The sequence below is a fragment of the Hippoglossus hippoglossus genome, chromosome 16 (assembly GCF_009819705.1).
Source record: "Hippoglossus hippoglossus isolate fHipHip1 chromosome 16, fHipHip1.pri, whole genome shotgun sequence".
Classification (NCBI taxonomy): Eukaryota; Metazoa; Chordata; class Actinopteri; order Pleuronectiformes; family Pleuronectidae; genus Hippoglossus; species Hippoglossus hippoglossus.
The window spans coordinates 12,527,759-12,540,944 of record NC_047166.1 but is presented as its reverse complement, the minus strand read 5'-3'; the positions used below and the strand labels follow the sequence as shown (position 1 = coordinate 12,540,944).

The 13,186-nt window shown below is 38.6% G+C and overlaps 3 protein-coding genes across 5 annotated transcripts; 1 reads left to right on the top strand and 2 right to left on the bottom strand.

The window, feature by feature from the left end:
* Positions 1-365: 365 nt before the first annotated feature.
* LOC117776686 lies at positions 366-3,472 on the top strand. The gene is made up of 10 exons (XM_034610833.1): positions 366-994; positions 1,179-1,240; positions 1,522-1,557; positions 1,838-1,882; positions 2,062-2,112; positions 2,198-2,230; positions 2,345-2,755; positions 2,842-2,880; positions 2,997-3,065; positions 3,268-3,472. Exons 1-9 carry the CDS (start codon positions 975-977, stop codon positions 3,053-3,055), a joined length of 756 nt encoding a protein of 251 aa, XP_034466724.1. The 5' UTR covers positions 366-974; the 3' UTR covers positions 3,056-3,065; positions 3,268-3,472.
* Positions 3,473-3,701: 229 nt separating this feature from the next.
* tyrobp (transmembrane immune signaling adaptor TYROBP) lies at positions 3,702-5,008 on the bottom strand. The gene is made up of 5 exons (XM_034610835.1): positions 4,594-5,008; positions 4,474-4,494; positions 4,241-4,384; positions 4,092-4,159; positions 3,702-3,980 (listed from the first exon to the last, which is right to left on the bottom strand). Exons 1-5 carry the CDS (start codon positions 4,628-4,630, stop codon positions 3,924-3,926), a joined length of 327 nt encoding a protein of 108 aa, XP_034466726.1. The 5' UTR covers positions 4,631-5,008; the 3' UTR covers positions 3,702-3,923.
* Positions 5,009-7,350: 2,342 nt separating this feature from the next.
* On the bottom strand, positions 7,351-9,743 carry hcst (hematopoietic cell signal transducer). Of its 3 annotated transcripts, none has more exons than XM_034610836.1 (5): positions 9,646-9,743; positions 8,324-8,394; positions 8,104-8,124; positions 7,763-7,897; positions 7,351-7,567 (listed from the first exon to the last, which is right to left on the bottom strand). In XM_034610836.1, exons 2-5 carry the CDS (start codon positions 8,367-8,369, stop codon positions 7,488-7,490), a joined length of 282 nt encoding a protein of 93 aa, XP_034466727.1. In that variant the 5' UTR covers positions 8,370-8,394; positions 9,646-9,743; the 3' UTR covers positions 7,351-7,487. The 3 variants fall into 3 exon arrangements, with proteins under 3 accessions (XP_034466727.1, XP_034466728.1, XP_034466729.1); XM_034610837.1 differs by lacking the exon at positions 9,646-9,743 and adding an exon at positions 9,494-9,601; XM_034610838.1 differs by having other exon boundaries at positions 7,354-7,531.
* Between the last annotated feature and the right edge of the window lie 3,443 nt (positions 9,744-13,186).

The window sequence follows — 13,186 nt, the reverse complement described above, 5'->3', positions numbered from 1 at the left end:
ATGTCTATGATGTAGCTTGGGGCCAGACCCCGGCATGCTTTGAAAGAGATCAGTAAAATCTTTAAATCAATTCTAAAACGGACAGGGAGCCAATGGAGAGAAGCAAGGGTCGGGGAGATGTGATATCGTCTGTTTAAACCAGTCCGAATAATGATGGTAGAAAAATTGAATATCTAAGCAACCCAGTTGTAAATATAATCCACGATCAGCTGCCACCACCATCCCGATCATGATCAAACCACAGGCAGACCACCACAGGCCCAGCAGAAGCCATAAAATGATATAGATCTACATACTTTTATTTCTAATAGAAGTTGTCCAGTACATATTAACAGGCAGCAGTTAGCATTCATTCTGTGTTTCTGCTCATAACAGTCGTCAAAAACCACAGTTCACACTACACACGAGCCTGCATTTCAAATTGTTATACTCTTCATTTCAGGATATTTCTACCACACTGGAGTCATTTCTCTACACTGATGTCCAGCTGGGCCTGTGCGTTTAAAAAAAAAAAAGCTCTTTGTTCGGACAATATATTGAGCTAACACCGGCTAAATGGACAATGGTGAAACAGTGACAGAAAACAATGCACGGCCTGTGGCATCTTTTAAAACGCTACCTCAGTCATGCACAAAGCCCCGGGGCATTTTCCTGAAGTAACCAATCACCTATAATCAGCACAAACTACACAGACACACTAATTCTTTTTTTTTTTTGGTGCATTTGAATGTTGAGAACATTTTGTTTCTCAGATAATGAATAGGCCTTTGTAAACTCATCAGGAGCTAATTGATGCTTCTCTGCTTGCGAGTCGCACTCTGTTAAACACAGACAAATCCCAGTTTTAAACATTCATGTCAGGATCTATAATTAACCAGGACGAGAACTATTAAAGGGTAAAAAGCAGGATATAGTGACAGTATTTAAAAGCTGAGCAACGCTGCTGCTGCCAAACAGCACGATACATCTGGAGAATGCAGTCGACAATGAAGCTGTAAGTATTGATATTTTGTCATGTAGATAATTGCCTTTTTAATGACTTACTACATTCAAATGTATTTTATCTCTGAAAGCTGCAAATATAAAACTTTATAATGACATACATTTGATATATAAACATGCATTTCTCACTAAAACTAAACTAACACTTGAAGTAATTGTGATTGCATTCGTTTCAGCTTCATGCCTTGCCTCCTTCTTCTGCCATTTGCAACTATGGTGTTAACAGCTCCAATCAAAGGTAAAGAAAAAATGATCTAATGCTGTTTTGAGCTGACTTAGCTTTTGTAGTACAAGTATATTTATTAAATAGCACAGCGGCGGCAACACTTCCCCTCATTATTTGTATTCTAGCTCAGAGAGTAAATGGGTTAAGCTTCCTGAATGGTTAGATTATTTATGTCCTTTAAAAAAAACGCTATTAAATGTTTTCAATCGTTGATGTAAGAAATCAGATTGTTTGATGTTTACATTGCTACTATGAACCGTCATCTCATCAGTATTTTATTAATTTCTCAACAGATGCACTTGACACAAGGACCGCACCTGCAATGACAGGTCTGTGATTCAAAATGGAGCGATCGCATATACTGTTTTAAAAAAGGAAGGACTTGATATCAGATAGTGACAACCCATTTCACCAGATCCTCAAAAATATGTTTGGATCCTCTTTAACAGAAATGCCAGATTCAAAGCCCAGGTTACAAAAGAGAATAGATGCAGTACATGGCATTTCCTTATGTAACTTGATATTCAGGGTGTACTTGTGGTTGTATCTGATCGTGACATTTTATAACTACAGAAACAATTCTCACCACATATTTTCTCCTGTCTGCAGCACAGAGAAACCCTCCAAGTAGACCTCTCTCTACAGACTCCAGAGGTACATGCTCAAGCTTCTCTAGAACTGCGCAGTAGATTGTTATCTATGCATTTATTAATAACCAGAGCTTCACTTAGGTGCAGTCATTCAAGTTGCTAATACACAGGCCACACGTTAAGATATAAAACCATTGTGGATGCATGTCTTTGTCATTAGTATGATTTCATTTTCATTCACAGATATGTCAAATTCACAATCCTTAGAGGTGTTTTACCCAATCGGATTTACAGGTGTGTGATTTTTGTTTCACGTATAAATGTAAAAAATATATCTAATTTTACACAATTGCACCTAAGATGTTCCTTTATATTACAGGAGTATCTGGTAACAATGGAGTTGGAGGCACAGGTGCAGTATCTTAAATCTGAGCTTCAGTTTGTGGCGACGATAATGTCTGAAACAGCGCAGACAACATATTGATGCAGCTGTTGTAGAAATAAATATCTCTCTGCCCACATGCAGTCATAGGCCTCCAGAGCCATGAGATCATGATCCCCCAAGCTGTGATGAATAAAAACACACCGTCACCAAGGAAAACCGGGGCAGACAAAGACAGGATGGACCTGGTGGATGTGAGCAGAAGACCGGGTCCGGGTCCGGACCACACAGGCAGAGAGCGGACTGATCTTCACAGCCAGGAGGCAACAACAGTGGATGCTCAGGATGGAAATATGTTGGGAAAACAAGTTAGACGCTTGAGTGGAGGCAAAGTGAGCGACGGTGCTCATCTCCAAAGAAAGGCAGAAAGAGTTAATGGGTCGGATGTTACATTGACCCCAGGCCAAAGCAGAGTAATGCAAGACCGCGGCAGTTGGGAGCAGAACAATGGCACAGTGGCTACAGTGGGAAACAGTACATATACAGACTATGATGGTAAGACCAGATACTACATCGCACAAAAAATACATATAAGCAAAGAGCAATCAAACACTGAACAATTGATCTTAATATTTCCATAGAAACCAGGGAATATATCAGCTCTGAAACTTACCCATTAGGTAAGAGCAGCTTTTATTTCTCAATACTGTAAATGCATTGTTTGATTGATGAGACAGATGGTGTCTGATCTCCTGAAAGATTTCACTGACTCTCTTTCTCATGCATGATTTAACAGCCACGGAACAACTACCCAGTCGCTTGTCTGTTCCAGCCAAGATCCAAGCGTCCCCCTGATCACGTGAAGGTCAGTATTTTCTATGTCTAAATTTATGTTTCCTGCTTATATTTCCATCCATCCAACCCAACTTACACAACTGGTGTTGTTACAAGTTTATGATGCACATTTAAAGTCCTCATATTTCATCTTCATCCCAGATCTTGTTTTGTTATTCAACAGCTGTGAGTTTTATTTTGAATAACAATTGTTTTTCCTGTCTTTCTTTCAGATTCCGTCTCTTCCCCATCATGAGTCAAGGGCGGCCAACTGTTGACTCACGGAGGCCAGTTAGGATTCTTCCACATACAGTCACTCCTGGGACTTTTTGATCCAAATTTAGGTTTTTACATGTATTTTTTTGTTTTGTTATCGTGTCTGGAAATATAAGAAAGAAAGAGGTTTTGACAATTTTGTGTGGGCCTCATGAAAACTGGTTATCCAGCTGAGGCTTGAATTTGTTTTCCTTTTTTCTCTGTATCCTTCATAAGTCTTTGTTTATGTTCTGAAGTGTGGAAATGTGTAACTAACCCTCTGAACTATAAAAACAATAGGAAAGAAAATAATGCTTTTTTATTTCCATTTCCTTGGTTTTAAGATGTTTAATAGATAGTTTCTTAAATACAAATACATATTTCAACACAGCTCAAGATTTACAAAAAAAACAAGAATGTAATACAGCGAACATCACATTAAATATAACACAATAATCAATGAATAAAGTATGAATACATTTCCTTTAAAATAATATCTAATTCTGTTATTACCTATAATGCTGCAGAAGTGTAGGTTGCAAATTAAGATTTGTGCAAGGGAGTGTGTAGTATATTGTGCTCATAGCTTTTGAAAATAGTTACAGACTTTGTTGGGAGTTTATTCTCCTCTGTTTCATTTCCTAAAGTGCTGAAGCTCACTGTACACATCTGACTGGACTCCATGTAACTCCTACAAAACAGTAAAAGCACATCGTCACGTAAAAACAAATAATACATCATTAAAATGCTCAAACAATACAATTTCCACGTTAAGTGTCTAAGTATCGTAGTTCTGTTTTACCTGGTAGGGAGATTCTGTGACCTCTGCTGCCATTTTCTTTGATACAGATGACGGCAGGTTTCTTCTTCCTGTTAAAAAATATTCACACGTCAGGTTATATCACCCTTTCCACCGTATCACCACCACCCAAACCAACATCTAGTGCTCACCATCAGGAGAAGCCCACTCTCTCCTCCTCCTGTGGTAAGTCGCGAAGCAGAACACGGAGACAGCGATGAAGATGGTCAAGATAAGGTCGGAGGCAATAATGGCCACCACAGACCCCATGTTTATTAGGTAACAGGACTCACATTCTGGGAAAGAGTCAAAAGGTAAAGGGTTGAAACACAAAAAACAAAATGCAGCTTCCAACAGGAGGTACATGTTTGCAAAAGCTACATACCTGGTTGTCCCACTGCAGAACCTGAAAGACAAAGAGTTGGTAAAACCTCATAGCATTAACATAGAGAGTGTTTAGTCTTCTTTATCAATCATTAAGACACATGTACAACACACAACTCACCAAACAACGAACCCACAATACAAACAGCGTCAGACATCTTCTTTATGCTGGTTTCTGCTTGAGGAGGAAATGAAAAGAGTCAGAGGCTGATGGTCCTCTTGATCTGTCTCTGATGGCTGTGTCCCCGCACATAAACAAGGTGTGACTGGACGCCGGAGGAGCGAGTGCCCACAGATGAAGAACTGTCCACAGGCTGTACTGTCAGCAGGGTGTGGGTCTGTCAGCATGTGACTGTGTTCAGAGGAGGAGGCAGCGTCCACCCACAGGAGAGGAAGCGTGGCTTTTTTTCTTGCCTGTGAGGTTTCTGGCCACATACAAACAGAAATGCTGTCACTCTGTCATGTTTGATGTGTGAGATTTTCAGGGCTTCTATTTGAACTTTTTGAACAGCATATTTCAAATGAACTGGTCCAAGAGATGCCAAGATAAGGAGGTCATCTTCAGACAATCTGCAGTTTGAGCTGAAAGACACATGATTGGATCTCCAGAGCATTTCCTCATGGCCTGTGGTTTCAGTGCAGGTGGGTCAGCCACGCTCACTGCTACTGAGTCTCCGAGCCAATGTGTAACCACAGGTTTACCAGTAATTATGCTTGAATGTCAGTGAAATGAAAGCTTACATTCAAGGTGGTTTCCCCCCTAAAACAAAAACAGTTATGGTTCATTATGTTTAAATACAATGATTCAAAAACAGCAGCAAGGATAATGTTGATATTGTAAAGTTTGGCAGCATAAAAGACTTTTGTTAAAAATACAAATTGAAATAGATAAAATACAAATTAATAATAAATTAATAAAAGAGACCCATATGTATAAAAACATATGTATATCAAAAGTCAAAACATAAGGGAAATAATGAAACTCTTACAAATTTTTACAATAATAATAATGTAAATAATAATGTAAATAATAATGTAAATAATGTTAATAATAATAATAATAATAATAATAATAATAATAATAATAATAATTAGACATCCCTCGTTAAAGCTGTGTGCTTTAATAAGTAATAGCTTTATTAATGGCCAATACATAATTTACAGCACATCACAGATCATTTTAAAAAACATGAATAAGTGTAACTTTAGGGTTGTGAAAAATCTCTTAAACTGGTTTATTCTCATTGAGCAGAAAACTCATTTTTTCTTTAACGTTGAGGACATTTGACCTCTGACCTTCTATAAAAAAAACTGGGCCTCTGAATAAATCCAGTATCAACATTTAAAACGTTAATAATGAAAACAGGTCACACTTCATAAAGCAAAATAAAATGCAAACTGGTTCGGTTAAATAGAAGAAAACAAGACAATGGGAGACAAGGAAGTAAATACTGGACATTTAAGAGAAAAGGTGAAATAATCTTTCTTGCTAAATGAAGAGCATCCAATCTAATGATTATCATTTTAATTCTTTTGATAGTAAAGAATAAGCTATGAGGGCTGTGATATCATGTGAGGTTATTATTTTCTTCCACTTTAATTACACAGCGAGAAAAATGCTGTCCACACTCTTTTCCACAAACTTAGGTTTTGTTTCCTAGTTCTGTCCCCTGTGGTGATGCAGTGTGTGTGTGTGTGTGTGTGTGTGTGTGTGTGTGTGTGTGTGTGTGTGTGTGTGTGCTTCCAAAAACATAACATATCGTTGAAAAACATTTGTGTTAATGATTCACATTACACTAAAATGTAATATAAGTTGGCCTTTTACTTATGATTTTTATTAAGGTCTCACCAGCCAGACTGTTAATTTACCAGTCACCCACATGTTCCTTATTATACCACATCTGAGCAGTGATAAGTTCAAGGGGAATTCTGCAACTCTTTGCAACAATGCTTTCAACCAGTGTCTCACAGACAGACAGACAGACAGACTGGTCCTCGGTTAATGATGAAATTACACAGTGCACCTGTAGAGCAGCAGATCACACAGATGGCTTACAGATACTTTGGTTAATGTGTGTGTGTGTGTGTGTGTGTGTGTGTGTGTGTGTGTGTGTGTGTGTGTGTGTGTGTGTGTGTGTGTGTGTGTGTGTATTTGAGTGAAATGGCAGACAGCAGTTTAACCACAACATCTCCTCAATGCACATCAATACTCTCCCCCAAATATAATCAGGTCTCCTGTGTTTCTGACAAGGCTCAAATGTCACTTAAATAAAACAGGATGATTTGATGATGAACAATAGTGATAATAATTTTCTAAGCCAGCAAACAATCAGGTGAACCAATCACCTACACACAAATTCACATAAATTATAAAAAACATATTGAACTTTGAAAAGTCCATTCAACATAACTCTTACCAGACACAGGTTTAGTTTTAGCAATTTAACAATCCATTAACTAGTGCGCTTGCTAGACTGTAAAAGTATCTATGTACAAATCTATGTATTTTAACATTTTGCTGCTAAAAATCTGCTGCTGTATGGTTTACTTACTGTGACAACATTGGTAGAATTCAAATATATTTTATTCACAAGGTTGATGAACATGTTTCACACATATAAGCTTCTGCTGAGCAGTGTGATAAACCTTTAATAATATCATATAATAATTAGAATTATGCTATTAGAATTAAACTATAATAAAATCAGTTTTTTTTGGCAGATGGTTGTGGAGACTTTTATTTTTTATTTAGGACATAAAAAAACACAAATGTAGCTCCAGTGCATTTCTAAGGAAAAGTCTAATTACTGTAAAAAGGAAGACTTATTACCGTGTTTATAATATGTGTGTAATGAACCAACCCAAAAATTTACTTTGAAAAGACAATCTACATGTGTTTATTGTTTAATGTAAAATCTGTTCAATTGAATCTTTTACAGCATTGTGTAATATATTTTTTAAAAGCAGTATATGAAAAATTCTATATAATTTCATAATGTACTTCAAATTGTTAGATCACTTCTTGCAGTTGGCTCGTACATTCATGTAGACTTTGTCAGCTGTGGAGAGACGAGAAGACAGAGACACACAACGTACTGTCACCACAATGCAGAAGAATCAGGGAGAGACATTATAAACCACAGAAATAGGAGCCTTTCAATTTGAAAAATAACTAACAAACAAATCTTATCAATGCTTCCAAAATGTCAGCTGTGCACTAAAATAAAATAGAAAAAAACATGAGAAAGGCCTCTGGAAGAACCTGATAAATCTCAGCCCTGCTGCCTTACCATTTTCAACCTTTTCACGCCGAATGCTGGCACAACGATACGTGATAGCGACGATGATGAGGGTCAAAAACACGTCGGCGAAGATGATGCCCACTATTGTCCACGGCTCAATCCTGTAGCATGATGAAGTGTTGTCTGGTAGACACAGACACACAGGGGGAAAAAGAGTGGGATGGAAGAAAGGAAGCTGTGAAGACGCAAGTGGAAATATCAACTGATCAGATGTGGTTGTGTGCCTGGCACTGCTATTTTGTGTTACTGTCTATTTTTCTTTATTTTTTTGTCGAAATGGCAACATTCATAAAAACTGAATTTCTGAGTTGTCCTTTTGGTTTACATACCTGCAAACGCCACAGCCGAATCTGAGAGAAGGAAAATAAACAAACAAGAGCTTTAACTTGTTAATGCCATTATGCAGCAACACCTCTGTCGGTTAAGTTTCCGCTGCATGTGCAAAACTTTGTTTTTGTGGTTTGATTTTCCTGTGTGAGACCCCCCCTGAATGTTGTGCATGTGTGTGTTTGCACAAAGACGAAAAATGAGCTGTAAAATCATACTTACTGCAAAGGAAAAATAGCCACACGATGAGGTATTTGTTGTGTGCCATGTTTGTCAGCTCAGTTATCTGCTTTCTGAAAGACAAAAAAAGACCTTGTGTTACATTCGTCATTCACACAACACTCACACATGTTATATTTTCCGATTTCGTTATGTATGATTTCATTAGAAGTGTTAGACACAATAGGGTCGATGACGTGCAGCACTGAAAATGCAACTCCAGCGTCAAAATGAGGCAGAGCTGCGAGATATTCTGGGCGCATATCTTCCATCTTAAACTACATACACATCATCGTGATGTGACTTGACGGACATGAAATGGTTCAGAGTTGGGAAGAGGAAGGGTGCGTCAGTCAGTGGAAGTAAAGATCCTCATACCTCGCTCAGCTCAGACTAATCTGCTGCCCGGAACCCAAAAGATGATGTGACTCTAGTTTCCCTTCAGTTTTCTCTTTTGAGGGTTGACGTGAGAGTTCCTTCCACACTCTGCTGCACTGATTATCTTTCTTCTTTAAAAAAATCAACACGTTCTAACAATCACTGCCAGATATGATGGTTTAAATATGACAAATTGTAGATTACAATAGGATAGAACAGAAGACTCTTGCTCTTGCTCTCTTATATACGTACTTAAATATACACTAACACATAAACAAACAAACACACATACACAAACACATTCACATACATAAATACATACGGAGGATACACATATAAATATACACATACGTACATAAATATACACATAGAAACATACATAAGTATACACATACATAAATATACACATTCACATACATAAATATACACATAGACACACATAAACATACACATTCACATACATAAATATACACATACACACACATAAATATACACATACATAAATAAATATACACACTTGTACATACAAACATACACATACATGGACATACACATAATATACACATACTCACCAACATACACATACATATGTACATAAGTAAGATACACATATATAAATATACACATACATAAATATACGCATACACATACACATACAAAAGTACACACATAAACTTACGCATACACACACACAATGCAAATGTGAAGAAACTTGAAACTTGGACTTTGCACCGTGTTCAAAAATATATGATTCACAGGCATAAACATGACAAAACAATTAAGAGAAAGTATCACATGTAGTACAATCACCCAACACTTGGCTGCCGTACACGTCCCCTCTTCCCCTCTATGCCAACACATCCAGGTACAAAAATGTCTGCCGTTGTTCTAGTAATGTTAGATAATGTTAGTAATGTTAGTGCTGGAGGGTAGGAGTTGTAACTCACAGTGGAGAACATGTGCTGGATGATCCTCCTCGGGGCCTGTTTCCTGGTCGTCTGAGGGGAAATCATCCACACACACACACACACAGGACTGAAAATGTGAGGGCTGTTGAAATATCACCCGTTTGCTCATTGTGTGGCTCTGCTGACTCTTAGTGGCCACTCACCTCCAAAATCAAACTGCCTTTATATGAATAAGTGACATTCAAGGATCATTCAGCTCAATTTTTGGTTTAAAATGTTTGTCTATCCTTCCACCAGTCAGCCGTCTTGTCCAGTCGCCAGTTTGAAAATCAGGTTTAAGGTGTAGACCAAACAACTGACTTCACGCGTGTGGTTCGTCTCCAGTGTGAGTGGCTTTCCTTTGAGTTAGATTGATGTTGAGTGGATGCAACAGCAGAGGGAGCTGTGAGGCTTCCTACACGCAACATGTAACACAGCAAACTGAAAATCTCTCATAGTGTGTACGTTATGCTCTTCGTTGCATTCTCCTTTTTCAACTTCCAGCTCTTTCCCCGGAAAATAACTGTCTTCTTATGAATGAAAGGTTCCAAGATCTGTGTTATTCATAACAGATCGGTAATAATAGCCAGATATCTTTAAGTTAATATAAGTTAATACATTTCAAAGTCAAAGACTAAAACATTAATAATGAATTCAAAAATACAAACCCATTTTTGTCTTTGATTAAAGGGGACATATCATGTAAATTCCACTTTGTTAGTGCTTCTACACGTTAATGTGGGTATCTGGCATGTCTACCAACCCCAAAACTCTGGAAAAAAAACACTCGTGTCTTGTTATGGTTCCTCTAAGTCAGAAACGTCATGCTTGAGTGACTGGAATGAGCTTCCTGTGTATTGTGTCGTCACAATACACTGGAAGTCTCCCTACATGGCCTTGGCCCACCCCCCACCTCATCCCCCCCGCCCCCCCCACACTCGTTACACCGGGTTTACACCGGACGCAGCGAGGCTGCGAGGCAGCGCAGCGCCGTTCTCAAGCGCGCAGCCGCCTGGCTGTTCACACGGGACGAGCATTTCTCCGCGCTGGTCAGCCCGCGATTCTGCTTTCTCCGCTTGTTGTTGTTCCCGTTGAATGTCGGGGTTCGGGGGTAAATGATGGTCTTCATAGCCCCCCCCCACCCCTCTCTTTCTCTCTCTGTCTATCTGCTTGTGTGCTTGTATGGGCAGAGGGGGACATTTAATTATGTGATTGGGAAAATTAAAACTCCAGGACAACAGAAGGGGAATACAAAGTATGGGATGCATATTTGATCATTTATATCATATAAAATATGTAATTTACACTACCGTTCAAAGGTTTGGGGTCACCCAGACAATTTCGTGTTTTCCATGAAAACTCACACTTTTATTTATCAAATGAGTTGCAAAATGAATAGAAAATATAGTCATGACATTGACAAGGTTAGAAATAATGATTTTTATTTGAAATATTAATTTTGTTCTTCAAACTTTGCTTTCGTCAAAGAATGCTCCATTTGCAGCAATTCCAGCATTGCAGACCTTTGGCATTCTAGCTGTTAATTTGTTGAGGTAATCTGTAGAGATTTCACCCCACGCTTCCTGAAGCACCTCCCACAAGTTGGATTGGCTTGATGGGCACTTCTTGCGTACCATACGGTCAAGCTGCTCCCACAACAGCTCAATGGGGTTGAGATCTGGTGACTGCGCTGGCCACTCCATTACAGACAGCATACCAGCTGCCTGCTTCTTCCCTAAATAGTTCTTGCATAATTTGGAGGTGTGCTTTGGGTCATTGTCCGGTTGTAGGAGGAAATTGGCTCCAATCAAGCGCTGTCCACAGGGTATGGCATGGCGTTGCAAAATGGAGTGATAGCCTTCCTTATTTAAAATCCCTTTTACCTTGCACAAATCTCCCACTTTACCAGCACCAAAGCAGCCCCAGACCATCACATTACCTCCACCATGCTTGACAGATGGCGTCAGGCACTCTTCCAGCATCTTTTCACCTGTTCTGCGTCTCACAAATGTTCTTCTGTGTGATCCAAACACCTCAAACTTTGATTCGTCTGTCCATAACACTTTTTTCCAATCTTCCTCTGTCCAATGTCTGTGTTCTTTTGCCCATATCAATCTTTTCTTTTTATTGGCCAGTCTCAGATATGGCTTTTTCTTTGCCACTCTGCCTAGAAGGCCAGCATCCCGGAGTCGCCTCTTCACTGTAGACGTTGACACTGGCGTTTTGCAGGTACCATTTAAAGAAGCTGCCAGTTGAGGAACTGTGAGGCGTCTATTTCTCAAACTAGAGACTCTAATATACTTGTCTTCTTGCTGAGTTGTGCACCGGGGCCTCCCACTTCTCTTTCTACTCTGGTTAGAGCCCGTTTGTGCTGTTCTCTGAAGGGAGTAGTACACACCGTACAGAACAAGAATAGACTGGCGAGTTTCACATGAAAGTTCTCTTTTTCTGGCCATTTTGAGAGTATAATCGAACCCACAAATGTGATGCTCCAGATACTCAACTAGCTCAAAGGAAGGCCAGTTTTATAGCTTCTCTCACCAGCAAAACAGTTTTCAGCTGTGCTAACATAATTGCACAAGGGTTTTCAAGGGTTTTCTAATCATCCATTAGTCTTCTAAGGCGATTAGCAAACACAATGTACCATTAGAACACTGGAGTGATAGTTGCTGGAAATGGGCCTCTATACACCTATGTAGATATTTCATTAAAAACCAGACGTTTCCACCTAGAATAGTCATTTACCACATTAACAATGTATAGAGTGTATTTCTGATTAATTTAATGTTATCTTCATTGAGAAAAACAGTGCTTTTCTTTGAAAAAGAAGGAAATTTCTAAGTGACCCCAAACTTTTGAACGGTAGTGTATATCGTTTAAAGTCATGGGGGGAGAGGGGGAGGGGGGAGCTGGCTCACTGGCATTTAAAGGAACAGGCACTCAAAACAGGTCACTCTGTGGAGGGCTGTTTTATACAGGGTAAAAAGGGTGCTGTTTTAAATGATCCTTGTGGTATTTTGACCAAAGTATGTTACAGACATTTCATTAAGACCCCAAGGAACCATATCAACCATTGGTAAAATGGGCATACAATGTCCCCTTTAAGTATTTGTTTCTTAGTTACTTATTTGGTTTCTTTGCTTACCTTTCCCTTCATTACTTCTCTTCTTACAAATATATGTATTTGACATTCAAAGATTTAGTTTATTTAAATTCCATCATAATTTGTGATGATAAGTCAGTCATGCTTTTATGCCATTTCTCAGTTCTTCCGGCTGATCTAAATTCTACAGAAAAATCACCTTTAAGTTTCCCTGTTTCCCCTTTAAAAGAAATTGAGAACATGAAACTGTCATTATCAATGTTTTCACCCCAAAAATGTTTTCACTTATTATTTTATGTCATTTCCATCAAATTTCCTACAAATTCAGCAGCCTTAGTTATTTAAAGTTACTCTTATACGTCTCCTTTTAAATTAAATTAAATGTCTCCCCACTGTTGTCTGACAGGTGTTTATGGAACAAAGTGACACTAAAATATT